This window comes from Peromyscus californicus, unplaced genomic scaffold (genome assembly GCF_007827085.1).
Source record: "Peromyscus californicus insignis strain IS unplaced genomic scaffold, ASM782708v3 Scaffold_24__1_contigs__length_46423439, whole genome shotgun sequence".
NCBI classification, from domain to species: domain Eukaryota; kingdom Metazoa; phylum Chordata; class Mammalia; order Rodentia; family Cricetidae; genus Peromyscus; species Peromyscus californicus.
In genome coordinates this window covers 28,549,996-28,567,945 of record NW_026294535.1, presented here as the reverse complement: position 1 = coordinate 28,567,945, position 17,950 = coordinate 28,549,996, and the positions used below count along the sequence as shown (strand labels likewise).

The 17,950-nt window shown below is 42.5% G+C and overlaps 1 protein-coding gene across 11 annotated transcripts in view; it reads right to left on the bottom strand.

The window, feature by feature from the left end:
• The window catches only part of Osbpl8 (oxysterol binding protein like 8), a 151,609-nt gene that overhangs the window by 24,170 nt on the left and 109,489 nt on the right, over positions 1 to 17,950 (bottom strand). For all 11 annotated transcript variants that reach the window (XM_052753317.1, XM_052753318.1, XM_052753319.1 and 8 more), the window contains 4 exons: positions 17,500 to 17,684; positions 13,459 to 13,540; positions 11,453 to 11,551; positions 10,704 to 10,800 (listed from right to left, as the gene is read on the bottom strand). In XM_052753317.1, the coding sequence (XP_052609277.1) occupies positions 10,704 to 10,800; positions 11,453 to 11,551; positions 13,459 to 13,540; positions 17,500 to 17,684 (463 nt within the window). The remainder of the gene's footprint in view (positions 1 to 10,703; positions 10,801 to 11,452; positions 11,552 to 13,458; positions 13,541 to 17,499; positions 17,685 to 17,950) is intronic.

Genomic DNA, 17,950 nt, shown 5'->3' with positions numbered 1-17,950 from the left:
TTTAAATATCTTTAAAATTGGAAAGCCAAATAACAGCATTTAAAGATAAATTCTACCACTATACAGTTTTGACTGTTTTCTTTCAATTGTCAAAGGCATTGTTTCCTACTAACAGCACATTTTTCTACATTCCTTTCCTGTACTCACAAACATTTTCAATAGTATGTTATTTGGCCCGAGGTTAAAGACCATTATTGAATGACCCAGGGCCAAACTGGATTCTTTCGATACTCAAAGACTCAAAGAGAAAGATCATTTCCTTCAGGTACACTGCGACAACACTAAACAACTGATGAGGGTGAAGACAAAAGAGACCAGCATGCACGAGAGAGATGGAGGCCCTACTGCGTCGTCCGCAAGTGATGCTCTCCATGTGTGCGATGAGGTCAGATAAAGAGAGAGATGGAGGCCCTACTGCGTCGTCCGCAAGTGAGGCTCTCCATGTGTGCGATGAGGTCAGATAGAGAGAGATGGAGGCCCTACTGCATCATCCGCAAGTGAGGCTCTCCATGTGTGCGATGAGGTCAGATAGAGAGAGATGGAGGCCCTACTGCGTCGTCTGTAAGTGATGCTCTCCATGTGTGCGATGAGGTCAGATAGAGAGAGATGGAGGCCCTACTGCGTCGTCCGTAAGTGAGGCTTTCCATGTATGTGATGAGGTCAGATAAAGAGGAGATGGAGGCCCTACTGCGTCGTCTGTAAGTGAGGCTCTCCATGTGTGCGATGAGGTCAGATAAAATGTGCAAGGATTAAACAGCAATCAGGAGTAAAGTTGATGCCTAAATGACATCAATTCCTTGCCGAAATGACAAATAAGAACTCACCAGAAAACACCGCGTTGGAAAGCACACTTTAGAACAAGGGAAATGACAAATAAGAACTCACCAGAAAACGCCGCGTTTGGAAAGCACACTTTAGAGCAAGGGAAATGACAAATAAGAACCCACCAGAAAACACCGCGTTTGGAAAGCACACTTTAGAACAAGGGAAATGACAAATAAGAACCCACCAGAAAACACCGCGTTTGGAAAGCACACTTTAGAACAAGGGAAATGACAAATAAGAACTCACCAGAAAACACCGCGTTTGGAAAGCACACTTTAGAGCAAGGGAAATGACAAATAAGAACCCACCAGAAAACACCGCGTTTGGAAAGCACACTTTAGAACAAGGGAAATGACAAATAAGAACCCACCAGAAAACACCGCGTTTGGAAAGCACACTTTAGAACAAGGGAAATGACAAATAAGAACCCACCAGAAAACACCGCGTTTGGAAAGCACACTTTAGAGCAAGGGAAATGACAAATAAGAACCCACCAGAAAACACCGCGTTTGGAAAGCACACTTTAGAACAAGGGAAATGACAAATAAGAACCCACCAGAAAACACCGCGTTTGGAAAGCACACTTTAGAACAAGGGAAATGACAAATAAGAACCCACCAGAAAACACCGCGTTTGGAAAGCACACTTTAGAACAAGGGAAATGACAAATAAGAACCCACCAGAAAACACCGCGTTTGGAAAGCACACTTTAGAACAAGGGAAATGACAAATAAGAACTCACCAGAAAACGCCGCGTTGGAAAGCACACTTTAGAACAAGGGAAATGACAAATAAGAACCCACCAGAAAACACCGCGTTGGAAAGCACACTTTAGAACAAGGGAAATGACAAATAAGAACTCACCAGAAAACACCGCGTTGGAAAGCACACTTTAGAACAAGGGAAATGACAAATAAGAACCCACCAGAAAACACCGCGTTTGGAAAGCACACTTTAGAACAAGGGAAATGACAAATAAGAACCCACCAGAAAACACCGCGTTTGGAAAGCACACTTTAGAACAAGGGAAATGACAAATAAGAACTCACCAGAAAACGCCGCGTTGGAAAGCACACTTTAGAACAAGGGAAATGACAAATAAGAACCCACCAGAAAACACCGCGTTGGAAAGCACACTTTAGAACAAGGGAAATGACAAATAAGAACTCACCAGAAAACACCGCGTTGGAAAGCACACTTTAGAACAAGGGAAATGACAAATAAGAACCCACCAGAAAACACCGCGTTGGAAAGCACACTTTAGAACAAGGGAAATGACAAATAAGAACTCACCAGAAAACACCGCGTTGGAAAGCACACTTTAGAACAAGGGAAATGACAAATAAGAACCCACCAGAAAACACCGCGTTTGGAAAGCACACTTTAGAACAAGGGAAATGACAAATAAGAACTCACCAGAAAACACCGCGTTGGAAAGCACACTTTAGAACAAGGGAAATGACAAATAAGAACCCACCAGAAAACACCGCGTTGGAAAGCACACTTTAGAACAAGGGAAATGACAAATAAGAACCCACCAGAAAACACCGCGTTTGGAAAGCACACTTTAGAACAAGGGAAATGACAAATAAGAACCCACCAGAAAACACCGCGTTTGGAAAGCACACTTTAGAACAAGGGAAATGACAAATAAGAACCCACCAGAAAACACCGCGTTTGGAAAGCACACTTTAGAACAAGGGAAATGACAAATAAGAACTCACCAGAAAACACCGCGTTGGAAAGCACACTTTAGAACAAGGGAAATGACAAATAAGAACTCACCAGAAAACACCGCGTTGGAAAGCACACTTTAGAACAAGGGAAATGACAAATAAGAACCCACCAGAAAACACCGCGTTGGAAAGCACACTTTAGAACAAGGGAAATGACAAATAAGAACTCACCAGAAAACACCGCGTTGGAAAGCACACTTTAGAACAAGGGAAATGACAAATAAGAACCCACCAGAAAACACCGCGTTTGGAAAGCACACTTTAGAACAAGGGAAATGACAAATAAGAACTCACCAGAAAACACCGCGTTGGAAAGCACACTTTAGAACAAGGGAAATGACAAATAAGAACTCACCAGAAAACGCCGCGTTGGAAAGCACACTTTAGAGCAAGGGAAATGACAAATAAGAACTCACCAGAAAACACCGCGTTTGGAAAGCACACTTTAGAACAAGGGAAATGACAAATAAGAACTCACCAGAAAACGCCGCGTTTGGAAAGCACACTTTAGAACAAGGGAAATGACAAATAAGAACTCACCAGAAAACGCCGCGTTTGGAAAGCACACTTTAGAACAAGGGAAATGACAAATAAGAACTCACCAGAAAACGCCGCGTTTGGAAAGCACACTTTAGAACAAGGGAAATGACAAATAAGAACTCACCAGAAAACGCCGCGTTGGAAAGCACACTTTAGAACAAGGGAAATGACAAATAAGAACCCACCAGAAAACACCGCGTTGGAAAGCACACTTTAGAACAAGGGAAATGACAAATAAGAACTCACCAGAAAACACCGCGTTGGAAAGCACACTTTAGAACAAGGGAAATGACAAATAAGAACCCACCAGAAAACACCGCGTTGGAAAGCACACTTTAGAACAAGGGAAATGACAAATAAGAACTCACCAGAAAACACCGCGTTGGAAAGCACACTTTAGAACAAGGGAAATGACAAATAAGAACCCACCAGAAAACACCGCGTTTGGAAAGCACACTTTAGAACAAGGGAAATGACAAATAAGAACTCACCAGAAAACACCGCGTTGGAAAGCACACTTTAGAACAAGGGAAATGACAAATAAGAACCCACCAGAAAACACCGCGTTGGAAAGCACACTTTAGAACAAGGGAAATGACAAATAAGAACCCACCAGAAAACACCGCGTTTGGAAAGCACACTTTAGAACAAGGGAAATGACAAATAAGAACCCACCAGAAAACACCGCGTTTGGAAAGCACACTTTAGAACAAGGGAAATGACAAATAAGAACCCACCAGAAAACACCGCGTTTGGAAAGCACACTTTAGAACAAGGGAAATGACAAATAAGAACTCACCAGAAAACACCGCGTTGGAAAGCACACTTTAGAACAAGGGAAATGACAAATAAGAACTCACCAGAAAACACCGCGTTGGAAAGCACACTTTAGAACAAGGGAAATGACAAATAAGAACTCACCAGAAAACACCGCGTTGGAAAGCACACTTTAGAACAAGGGAAATGACAAATAAGAACCCACCAGAAAACACCGCGTTTGGAAAGCACACTTTAGAACAAGGGAAATGACAAATAAGAACTCACCAGAAAACACCGCGTTGGAAAGCACACTTTAGAACAAGGGAAATGACAAATAAGAACTCACCAGAAAACGCCGCGTTTGGAAAGCACACTTTAGAACAAGGGAAATGACAAATAAGAACTCACCAGAAAACACCGCGTTGGAAAGCACACTTCAGAACAAGGGAAATGACAAATAAGAACTCACCAGAAAACACCGCGTTGGAAAGCACACTTCAGAACAAGGGAAATGACAAATAAGAACTCACCAGAAAACACCGCGTTGGAAAGCACACTTTAGAACAAGGGAAATGACAAATAAGAACTCACCAGAAAACGCCGCGTTTGGAAAGCACACTTTAGAACAAGGGAAATGACAAATAAGAACTCACCAGAAAACGCCGCGTTGGAAAGCACACTTTAGAGCAAGGGAAATGACAAATAAGAACTCACCAGAAAACACCGCGTTTGGAAAGCACACTTTAGAACAAGGGAAATGACAAATAAGAACTCACCAGAAAACGCCGCGTTGGAAAGCACACTTTAGAACAAGGGAAATGACAAATAAGAACTCACCAGAAAACACCGCGTTGGAAAGCACACTTTAGAACAAGGGAAATGACAAATAAGAACTCACCAGAAAACGCCGCGTTGGAAAGCACACTTTAGAACAAGGGAAATGACAAATAAGAACTCACCAGAAAACGCCGCGTTTGGAAAGCACACTTTAGAACAAGGGAAATGACAAATAAGAACTCACCAGAAAACGCCGCGTTTGGAAAGCACACTTTAGAACAAGGGAAATGACAAATAAGAACTCACCAGAAAACGCCGCGTTGGAAAGCACACTTTAGAGCAAGGGAAATGACAAATAAGAACTCACCAGAAAACACCGCGTTTGGAAAGCACACTTTAGAACAAGGGAAATGACAAATAAGAACTCACCAGAAAACGCCGCGTTGGAAAGCACACTTTAGAACAAGGGAAATGACAAATAAGAACTCACCAGAAAACACCGCGTTGGAAAGCACACTTTAGAACAAGGGAAATGACAAATAAGAACCCACCAGAAAACACCGCGTTTGGAAAGCACACTTTAGAACAAGGGAAATGACAAATAAGAACTCACCAGAAAACACCGCGTTGGAAAGCACACTTTAGAACAAGGGAAATGACAAATAAGAACTCACCAGAAAACGCCGCGTTTGGAAAGCACACTTTAGAACAAGGGAAATGACAAATAAGAACTCACCAGAAAACACCGCGTTGGAAAGCACACTTCAGAACAAGGGAAATGACAAATAAGAACTCACCAGAAAACACCGCGTTGGAAAGCACACTTCAGAACAAGGGAAATGACAAATAAGAACTCACCAGAAAACACCGCGTTGGAAAGCACACTTTAGAACAAGGGAAATGACAAATAAGAACTCACCAGAAAACGCCGCGTTTGGAAAGCACACTTTAGAACAAGGGAAATGACAAATAAGAACTCACCAGAAAACGCCGCGTTGGAAAGCACACTTTAGAGCAAGGGAAATGACAAATAAGAACTCACCAGAAAACACCGCGTTTGGAAAGCACACTTTAGAACAAGGGAAATGACAAATAAGAACTCACCAGAAAACGCCGCGTTGGAAAGCACACTTTAGAACAAGGGAAATGACAAATAAGAACTCACCAGAAAACACCGCGTTGGAAAGCACACTTTAGAACAAGGGAAATGACAAATAAGAACTCACCAGAAAACGCCGCGTTGGAAAGCACACTTTAGAACAAGGGAAATGACAAATAAGAACTCACCAGAAAACGCCGCGTTTGGAAAGCACACTTTAGAACAAGGGAAATGACAAATAAGAACTCACCAGAAAACGCCGCGTTTGGAAAGCACACTTTAGAACAAGGGAAATGACAAATAAGAACTCACCAGAAAACGCCGCGTTGGAAAGCACACTTTAGAGCAAGGGAAATGACAAATAAGAACTCACCAGAAAACACCGCGTTTGGAAAGCACACTTTAGAGCAAGGGAAATGACAAATAAGAACTCACCAGAAAACGCCGCGTTGGAAAGCACACTTTAGAACAAGGGAAATGACAAATAAGAACTCACCAGAAAACACCGCGTTGGAAAGCACACTTTAGAACAAGGGAAATGACAAATAAGAACTCACCAGAAAACGCCGCGTTGGAAAGCACACTTTAGAACAAGGGAAATGACAAATAAGAACCCACCAGAAAACGCCGCGTTGGAAAGCACACTTTAGAACAAGGGAAATGACAAATAAGAACCCACCAGAAAACACCGCGTTGGAAAGCACACTTTAGAACAAGGGAAATGACAAATAAGAACTCACCAGAAAACGCCGCGTTGGAAAGCACACTTTAGAACAAGGGAAATGACAAATAAGAACTCACCAGAAAACGCCGCGTTGGAAAGCACACTTTAGAACAAGGGAAATGACAAATAAGAACTCACCAGAAAACACCGCGTTGGAAAGCACACTTTAGAACAAGGGAAATGACAAATAAGAACCCACCAGAAAACGCCGCGTTGGAAAGCACACTTTAGAACAAGGGAAATGACAAATAAGAACTCACCAGAAAACACCGCGTTGGAAAGCACACTTTAGAACAAGGGAAATGACAAATAAGAACTCACCAGAAAACGCCGCGTTGGAAAGCACACTTTAGAACAAGGGAAATGACAAATAAGAACTCACCAGAAAACGCCGCGTTGGAAAGCACACTTTAGAACAAGGGAAATGACAAATAAGAACCCACCAGAAAACACCGCGTTGGAAAGCACACTTTAGAACAAGGGAAATGACAAATAAGAACCCACCAGAAAACGCCGCGTTGGAAAGCACACTTTAGAACAAGGGAAATGACAAATAAGAACCCACCAGAAAACGCCGCGTTGGAAAGCACACTTTAGAACAAGGGAAATGACAAATAAGAACCCACCAGAAAACGCCGCGTTGGAAAGCACACTTTAGAACAAGGGAAATGACAAATAAGAACTCACCAGAAAACACCGCGTTGGAAAGCACACTTTAGAACAAGGGAAATGACAAATAAGAACTCACCAGAAAACACCGCGTTTGGAAAGCACACTTTAGAACAAGGGAAATGACAAATAAGAACTCACCAGAAAACGCCGCGTTTGGAAAGCACACTTTAGAACAAGGGAAATGACAAATAAGAACTCACCAGAAAACACCGCGTTTGGAAAGCACACTTTAGAACAAGGGAAATGACAAATAAGAACTCACCAGAAAACACCGCGTTTGGAAAGCACACTTTAGAACAAGGGAAATGACAAATAAGAACTCACCAGAAAACACCGCGTTTGGAAAGCACACTTCAGAACAAGGGAAATGACAAATAAGAACTCACCAGAAAACACCGCGTTTGGAAAGCACACTTTAGAACAAGGGAAATGACAAATAAGAACTCACCAGAAAACACCGCGTTTGGAAAGCACACTTTAGAACAAGGGAAATGACAAATAAGAACTCACCAGAAAACACCGCGTTTGGAAAGCACACTTTAGAACAAGGGAAATGACAAATAAGAACTCACCAGAAAACACCGCGTTTGGAAAGCACACTTTAGAACAAGGGAAATGACAAATAAGAACTCACCAGAAAACACCGCGTTTGGAAAGCACACTTTAGAACAAGGGAAATGACAAATAAGAACTCACCAGAAAACACCGCGTTGGAAAGCACACTTTAGAACAAGGGAAATGACAAATAAGAACTCACCAGAAAACACCGCGTTTGGAAAGCACACTTCAGAACAAGGGAAATGACAAATAAGAACTCACCAGAAAACACCGCGTTTGGAAAGCACACTTTAGAACAAGGGAAATGACAAATAAGAACTCACCAGAAAACACCGCGTTTGGAAAGCACACTTTAGAACAAGGGAAATGACAAATAAGAACCCACCAGAAAGCACCGCGTTTGGAAAGCACACTTTAGAACAAGGGAAATGACAAATAAGAACTCACCAGAAAACACCGCGTTTGGAAAGCACACTTTAGAACAAGGGAAATGACAAATAAGAACTCACCAGAAAACACCGCGTTGGAAAGCACACTTTAGAACAAGGGAAATGACAAATAAGAACCCACCAGAAAGCACCGCGTTTGGAAAGCACACTTTAGAGCAAGGGAAATGACAAATAAGAACCCACCAGAAAACACCGCGTTTGGAAAGCACACTTTAGAACAAGGGAAATGACAAATAAGAACTCACCAGAAAGCACCGCGTTTGGAAAGCACGCTTTAGAACAAGGGAAATGACAAATAAGAACTCACCAGAAAGCACCGCGTTTGGAAAGCACACTTTAGAACAAGGGAAATGACAAATAAGAACTCACCAGAAAACACCGCGTTGGAAAGCACACTTTAGAACAAGGGAAATGACAAATAAGAACTCACCAGAAAGCACCGCGTTTGGAAAGCACACTTTAGAACAAGGGAAATGACAAATAAGAACTCACCAGAAAACACCGCGTTTGGAAAGCACACTTTAGAACAAGGGAAATGACAAATAAGAACTCACCAGAAAACACCGCGTTGGAAAGCACACTTTAGAACAAGGGAAATGACAAATAAGAACTCACCAGAAAGCACCGCGTTGGAAAGCACACTTTAGAACAAGGGAAATGACAAATAAGAACTCACCAGAAAACACCGCGTTTGGAAAGCACACTTTAGAACAAGGGAAATGACAAATAAGAACCCACCAGAAAACACCGCATTGGAAAGCACACTTTAGAACAAGGGAAATGACAAATAAGAACTCACCAGAAAACACCGCGTTGGAAAGCACACTTTAGAACAAGGGAAATGACAAATAAGAACTCACCAGAAAACACCGCGTTGGAAAGCACACTTCAGAACAAGGGAAATGACAAATAAGAACTCACCAGAAAACACCGCGTTGGAAAGCACACTTCAGAACAAGGGAAATGACAAATAAGAACTCACCAGAAAACACCGCGTTTGGAAAGCACACTTTAGAACAAGGGAAATGACAAATAAGAACCCACCAGAAAACACCGCGTTGGAAAGCACACTTTAGAACAAGGGAAATGACAAATAAGAACTCACCAGAAAACACCGCGTTGGAAAGCACACTTTAGAACAAGGGAAATGACAAATAAGAACTCACCAGAAAACACCGCGTTTGGAAAGCACACTTTAGAACAAGGGAAATGACAAATAAGAACTCACCAGAAAACACCGCGTTTGGAAAGCACACTTTAGAACAAGGGAAATGACAAATAAGAACTCACCAGAAAACACCGCGTTGGAAAGCACACTTTAGAACAAGGGAAATGACAAATAAGAACTCACCAGAAAACACCGCGTTGGAAAGCACACTTTAGAACAAGGGAAATGACAAATAAGAACTCACCAGAAAACACCGCGTTGGAAAGCACACTTTAGAACAAGGGAAATGACAAATAAGAACTCACCAGAAAACACCGCGTTGGAAAGCACACTTTAGAACAAGGGAAATGACAAATAAGAACTCACCAGAAAACACCGCGTTTGGAAAGCACACTTTAGAACAAGGGAAATGACAAATAAGAACTCACCAGAAAACACCGCGTTGGAAAGCACACTTTAGAACAAGGGAAATGACAAATAAGAACCCACCAGAAAACACCGCGTTGGAAAGCACACTTTAGAACAAGGGAAATGACAAATAAGAACTCACCAGAAAACACCGCGTTTGGAAAGCACACTTTAGAACAAGGGAAATGACAAATAAGAACCCACCAGAAAACACCGCGTTGGAAAGCACACTTTAGAACAAGGGAAATGACAAATAAGAACTCACCAGAAAACACCGCGTTTGGAAAGCACACTTTAGAACAAGGGAAATGACAAATAAGAACTCACCAGAAAACACCGCGTTGGAAAGCACACTTTAGAACAAGGGAAATGACAAATAAGAACTCACCAGAAAACACCGCGTTGGAAAGCACACTTCAGAACAAGGGAAATGACAAATAAGAACCCACCAGAAAACACCGCGTTTGGAAAGCACACTTTAGAACAAGGGAAATGACAAATAAGAACCCACCAGAAAACACCGCGTTGGAAAGCACACTTTAGAACAAGGGAAATGACAAATAAGAACTCACCAGAAAACACCGCGTTGGAAAGCACACTTTAGAACAAGGGAAATGACAAATAAGAACTCACCAGAAAACACCGCGTTGGAAAGCACACTTTAGAACAAGGGAAATGACAAATAAGAACTCACCAGAAAACACCGCGTTTGGAAAGCACACTTTAGAACAAGGGAAATGACAAATAAGAACCCACCAGAAAACACCGCGTTGGAAAGCACACTTTAGAACAAGGGAAATGACAAATAAGAACTCACCAGAAAACACCGCGTTGGAAAGCACACTTTAGAACAAGGGAAATGACAAATAAGAACTCACCAGAAAACACCGCGTTGGAAAGCACACTTTAGAACAAGGGAAATGACAAATAAGAACCCACCAGAAAACACCGCGTTGGAAAGCACACTTTAGAACAAGGGAAAACTCACCATAGAACTTGGACTTGGCCAGGACGCTACCACTGAGGCAGAATCCATCCTTCCGGTTACTGACATAAAAGGCGGATACCGGTGGGTGGTGGGACACCTATTGAACACAGGAAAGATCATGACATTGAACAGAATAAGCCTACTGTTATGCTAGCATCAACAGTTCGACTCTAAGAATGAGTAAGAAGGAGCAGCTGGTAAGCAACAATGAATGTTGATGACTGCAGTCCAGATTTCTGTCTCCAAGGAAATCTATCTCCTGGCATTCACACTCCAAGGCAGAGTGTGAATCAACAAGTTTGTGTGGGAATGATAATACAGCATTTCTAACTTGAGATTATAATATACCTTCCATGGGGGAGGCTTTTAGGACACCCTCTCCCTCTCCCCACCCCAACCCCTCTCTCGCTTGCATGCACACACAAGCACCCAAAGTTCTGAGTAACAAGTTTTTGTGCTGTAAAAACTGGACAGAGGGGCCACATGCTGAGAAACTGAATTCCCTTCACAACAGCCATGGGGGTGATCATGGAGAGCAATCGCCCACACAAGCCAAAAGTAAGGGTAAGTATAAACTGGCTGACATCTTGACTGCAGCCACACAGGACAGCCAGACCTGATGGGTTGTGAGCGCAATGGTCATCAGCGTGTTATGGAGTAGCATTCAGTACTAGAATATCAATGCTTAGCAGATCTTCCCTAACAAGAAGCTGAACAACAGTGATGTACCAAGTTAGCATTTCTCATACCTGTTCAGCAATATAGAACGTTTTGCTGTTTGTTCTGGGATGAATCCATAAACAACGGAAAGTCTCACCAAGTATAGGATTATATGGTTTCTTCAGTCCCTGGTTAAACAAAAAAACAAACAACAAAAAAAACTACAAGTTAAAAATTACAAATACAGCCGGGTGGTGGTGGCGCACACCTTTAATCCCAGCACTCGGTAGGCAGAACCAGGCGGATCTCTGTGAGTTCTAGGCCAGCCTGGTCTACAGAGCGAGATCCAGGAAAAGGCACCAAAGCTGCACAGAGAAACCCTGTCTCGGGGGAAAAAAATTTTTATCAAGATATGATCTAAATAGAAATTTTGCACAATAAGAAAGCATCTCTTAGAGATGCAGGACATTCCTGTAAGATGTTACCTCCAGAGAGCAATGGCTGCTTTAAAAAACCCTGACAACCAACTGGTTCAACGTCTCTATCCATATTCACCTGCCGGAGGCTGAGCCTCGTCTATATTTTGGTCACTGCAAATGGTGCGTCAATGGACATGCAAGTGTCTTTTGAATATAAAGACGCCATCTCTTCTTGGTATTTACCCAGTATTGGAAATGTCAGGTAATACAGGATTTGTACATCAGCAGCTCCAGCTCTTTTGAGATAGGCCTAAAATTTAAGTGGTTTGTCCAGGTTCACACATACAGTTCACAACATTCTTAGAAATAAAAACTCATTTTCTAATTTCTGTTTTAAAGTTTCTTCCAGGAAGTGCTCTTGTGTAACAGCGCTCACTTCCTGCTTGACCAGCACACCGCAATCACACTAACTCTCTTACTGGAGGAGGGTGACATCCCTTTTAATACCACACTTCTCCATGGACTCAGTGACTGGCCTTTAATACCACACTTCTCCATGGACTCAGTGACTGGCCTTTTAATACCACTTCTACGTGGACTCAGTGACTGGCCTTTAATACCACACTTCTCCATGGACTCAGTGACTGGCCTTTTAATACCACACTTCTCCATGGACTCAGTGACTGGCCTTTTAATACCACACTTCTCCATGGACTCAGTGACTGGCCTTTAATACCACACTTCTCCATGGACTCAGTGACTGGCCTTTTAATACCACTTCTACGTGGACTCAGTGACTGGCCTTTAATACCACACTTCTCCATGGACTCAGTGACTGGCCTTTTAATACCACACTTCTCCATGGACTCAGTGACTGGCCTTTTAATACCACACTTCTCCATGGACTCAGTGACTGGCCTTTAATACCACACTTCTCCATGGACTCAGTGACTGGCCTTTAATACCACACTTCTCCATGGACTCAGTGACTGGCCTTTTAATACCACTTCTACGTGGACTCAGTGACTGGCCTTTAATACCACACTTCTCCATGGACTCAGTGACTGGCCTTTAATACCACACTTCTCCGTGGACTCAGTGACTGGCCTTTAATACCACACTTCTCCGTGGACTCAGTGACGGCCCATCACTAGGGCAGTGGTGGATTCTGACTGGTGGTAGCTGCCCTCCCTCCACTGGCTGCTTCCTCTTTCCAGATTCAAGCATTTTATTCTAGTCTCATCATGTTTTCCCACCACTGTCCCTTCAAACCCGTTTCTCACTCCCACTTTCTGACTGTACTCTTTGGGATGGGGCAGATGAACTAGAACACAGAAGACTGCTTTGACTACAGCTCCCACATAAACGCTGTTTGTCGTAGGTGCTACTTAGGTTAACACTTACCAGTCTAGTCTAATGATTAAGAGAACAAATGATCACGAACACGAACTGCTCAGACACTCTGGAGAGTTCCGGTGGGTTTTCTGAGTGCCCGGGCAGTGAGTGCCACAGTGGGTGAAGGCATGTGTCTCCAAGTCTGACTGATGACTTGCTGGGTTCTAGACTCACATAATCTAAGACAGAACTGCCCTCCTCCACATGTGTACCATGCACAGCACCCAAATACCCACACAAACATACAACATAAGGAAAAAGAAGCAAAAAGTAAACATTACCTTTGGCTTTTTATAGAATCCTGACAAATACCATTTCACAACTTTCTTCAAACGGAAATACGGATTTTCTTCAAGAGCAGCCCTAAAAAAAATGGTAAATATAATCCTTTAATGCAATCACAAATTCTTTCACACTTACTGTGACATATACTTGGAAACCTAATTCATATTTAAATAAACAGTAAAATAGTCACGTAAATTGACTTCTAGAATACTTTTCCTTGCTGCTGGAGAGATGGCTCAGAGGTTAAAGCTGCTTACTCTTTTGGTAGGACCAGAGGTATTCCAGCCCCCATGTCCAAGGGCTCACAACTAACTGCAACTCCAATCCCTCCTCTGGCCTCTGTGAGTTATTGCATTCAGGTGCATATACCCATGCCCCCAACAAATAGACACACAATTTTTAAAAAACTAATAACCCTCTAAAGAATCATTTTTCTCTTTTAATCTGGTTGCCTTATCCCATTTTTCTGATTCTTTCATGTACTACCTGGACACTGCTGAAAATGTTTTTGGAAGTTTCAAACCAAAGCGTCCGAAATGGAGTTCTGTAGAACTCAGGATTAACAAGGAGCTCTGTGAATAACTTTGATTAAAAAGGAAACATTCTCTGCTTTTCGAGTTGGCTGGAGATGTAATCTCTCAGCTTCCTGCTCAGGCTACCTGCTGCCATACCTCCCCAAGATTATGGATTCCCTTAAGAACCGTAAGCCAAAACACGAACAACCCTCGAAAATCAAACATAGACTTTCGAGATTCGTGCATTGCGTGGTGCCTTGAAGCCCAGTCAACAGCTTGATTAGAGGTCCTCAGTCTCACTCCAGTGAAGGAGCATCAGTCACTGTTCACCTGGTCACATCTAACCTGAACAGTGGTGTTAGAAATGAACAGTACTCGGAAGAGAACAGAAGGCTGACGGAGCCTTTCAGATCAAGGAGTACGTGGGTTTGTGCGCCTGCTGCGAGGCTCATGTTTCATATTCCAAGTATGAAAGAAGAGTTAGGACCACTTCAATCCACAGTGCTTTCCCAGTCACCGTCCTTCACCCTCCTGTATGTGTCACAACTTCCATCAACAGGGTTTTGCCAATCATAGTCCTTCAGTCTTCCAGTATATGTTGTATTACCGGCCGATTTTCCACCTCAACAAACTACCAGTGTAACAGCTAGTCTCTACTGAAGAAATCTGGAGGAGCCATGACTCAGCTTCCCTCTCCCCTGACCATTTGACTATTACTGCAACTGCTACAAAGCAGTGATTGTGAACGTTCAAAGTGACTTTTATTGGCAAGTTGTTTTCATGTTTGTTTGTGAAGTAGCTAGTTATTAGACCCTTATTTGAACGTTCAAAGTGACTTTTATTGGCAAGTTGTTTTCATGTTTGTTTGTGAAGTAGCTAGTTATTAGACCCTTATTTATAAAAAGGCATTCTCTTTCACAAGCGCATCAGACTGGAATCTTGATTTTTGAAGATAAGGTGCAAGGTGACAGGCTAGTCCTAAGTTTACTGTCAACCAGAAAAGTTGAGTTTTTCTTTAATAACAAACCAATGATTGTTCTCTTCCTATCTGTAAATGTCTTGTTCTGAAGTCTTATTTAAAACCTTATATGACTGATGTACATACTGCATCAACTAATGTTTGATTTCGTCACAGTGTACCTCCTTCACTCTTGCAGAAACAATTCTGTGGTGATTTAAATGAGAAATGTCCCCCCTAGACTCAGGCATTTGAACACTTGGTCCCTTCTTGTGGGGACTGCTTGGGAAAGTTTAGGAGGTGTGGCTTTGCTGGAGGAAGTATGTCACTGGACACAGGCTTTGAAGAGTATATGGCCTTGTCCTACTTCTAACCTGATCTCTGTTTTGTGCCTGTACCTGAGATGTACTGTTTCCTACTCCTTCCACAATGCCTGCTCCCTGCTGGCATGCCAGCCCCACTCCCATGTCATGAGAGTCTCTATTATAAACCCTTCTCTCAGTAACCTGCCTTGGTATTTTGTCATAGCAGCAGAAAATTAACTAATACAGGCTTTTTGGGTTTTTTTTGGTTTTTCGAGACAAGGTTTCTCTGTATAGTTTTGGTGCCTTTGCTGGATCTCACTCTGTAGCCCAGACTGGCCTCAAATTCAGAGATCTGCCTGGCTCTGCCTCCCAAGTACTGAGATTAAAGGCATGCACCACCACCGCCTGGCCTCAGGCTTGTTTTTAAAACACTTTGAGGAGAGACCTCAGTAGTTAAAATGCAGAGTATTCTTGCAAAGGACCTCAGTTTGGTTCCCAACACCGAAGTCAAAAGGTTCACAACCACCTGTAACTACAGCTCTAGAGGACCCACTGCCATCTTCTGACCGCCACAGGTGCCTACACTAATGTGCACTCACATGTGCCCGCATGCACACACAAACATAATTTTAAAATTAATAAAAAATAAAAATAATTATTTTTTCAAAGTTTTCTTCAAGCATAAATGAGCAAATATAAACAAACAGTCCCGCTTTTAAAAACAATGTCGTAAATTATATTTCTTTTGTACCTTGGTAGCTTTTTTATCATTTTATGAATTCCTTCCTTTTATATGCAGATGTACCAAATATTTTTTAGCCAGGGAACTATGGCTGGCCCGTGAACTACTCTGAATGTTTGAGTCCGTTAGTCCTGTTGCAGCAATCTCGAGGACGTCAGTTGGAGGATGTGGAGACACATCTGGGAGAGCGGTGCACATGAGCAAAACGCAAAGGACGAAGAGACCAGCCACGGCACTGCCACAGCTGCCACGGCTGCCACGGCTGCCACAGCTCACAGGCGCATCAAACCGCTCCAAAGTGTTCACTGCCTCAGAATGCTCTGGAGACACGTGTGCTGCCAGAACACTGTGCCCACTCTTATGATTAATTCATTTATTCACTACTTTCTTTAAGGTACAACCTTCCCACTGGTGAAAACGGCATCTCGTAGAAATTCACCGTAAGAGCTGTAAGTACCTGCTTTCCATACTGAGAATGACTTTCCAAGACAGACGAAGAAAAGAACCAGAGAAGCGAGCAGAACAAGTGGGAAAGCTCTCCATCAATGGGCTAGATGAACGAAACTATGGTGCTACAGCCTGTATCTGCTTCTTCTTATTTTGCATAGGGTTCCAATTAAAGAATTGTTTCTATTTCATTTTTCCCACCTCTTTTTCTATAGGTTATTGGGTATCTTCACTCTGTTTCTAAGAGAGAGCTTGCTAGCTAGCCCTTTTTATTAGATGGAGGGGGATGAATCAGTCTTGCTATATAGCCCTGACTCAAGATCATAGCAATTCTCTTGCCTCAGCCTCTTGAGTGCTAGGATCACAAATGTGCCCCACAATGCTGGCATTAAGAGCTCTTTAAACTCTTAGGAGAATTAATACTTTTGTCTACTACATAATTTGCAAAGTTTTCCTGTAACATATCAATCATCTCTTGATTCAGCTTATGATGCTATCAATGTTTACTAATGTAATTAACAACTACAATTGAAAACAGATATGGACAACAGATATTGGTACAGATTCTTTTTTTTTTTTTTTTTTTTGGTTTTTCGAGACAGGGTTTCTCTGTGTAGCTTTGCGCCTTTCCTGGGACTCACTTGGTAGCCCAGGCTGGCCTCGAACTCACAGAGATCCGCCTGGCTCTGCCTCCCGAGTGCTGGGATTAAAGGCGTGCGCCACCACCGCCCGGCCAGATTCTTAAGTCCAAATCACTGGGCCAAAACTTAGCAGCACAGAAAACAGTACTACAAGACTTCACAGATGTGGCAACAGGTGAACTATGGAATGGTGAGCAGAAAATTGCTATTCCCCAGAGGATGACCGCAGGTATCATTCCTCCTCAGCTGTTACCTACCTTGTTTGTTGAGGCAGAGTCTCTCACTGGCCTTGCTGAGCCCCAGGAAGCCACATTTTCCCACCTCCCTACTGCTGAGATTACAAGTGCATGCCACCATAGCTTTTTGTTACATTATTGAGACATTCTAAAACCATTCAGGGATCTTCTATTTCTAGAAGACTCTACTTACTCAGACAGGAAATCTGCATGATAGTAGTAATCTGAAAGTTTATCCAGGAAAGAACGGGGCTCCAAAATAAATGTAGGAAGAACCACCCTGGACAGGTCCATGCCAGGACGGACTTGTTTGAGCAGAGTCCAGATAAGGCTTTTGTTCTCTTCAGACACAGTTTCCGTTTGAGAAGCCTCACCTGCCTTTAACAATTATAACACAGCACCCTGAAACATTTTATCTTAGACAGACACATAGACAAGACACTGAAAGATAAAAACAGGACTCTCCAAGACTATCCCAAGCATTATGTAAATGTGCAAATAATCATTTAGGTAATAAAGTCTAGGCTGTAAAAGTACCAGGAGAGCTCCGAGAAGTACCAAAATAACAGCATATGCAAAAGAACCAAATTCTATTATTATTTTGTTCAAAAAAATTTACTTTTCTATTGAGATAAGGTATCCCA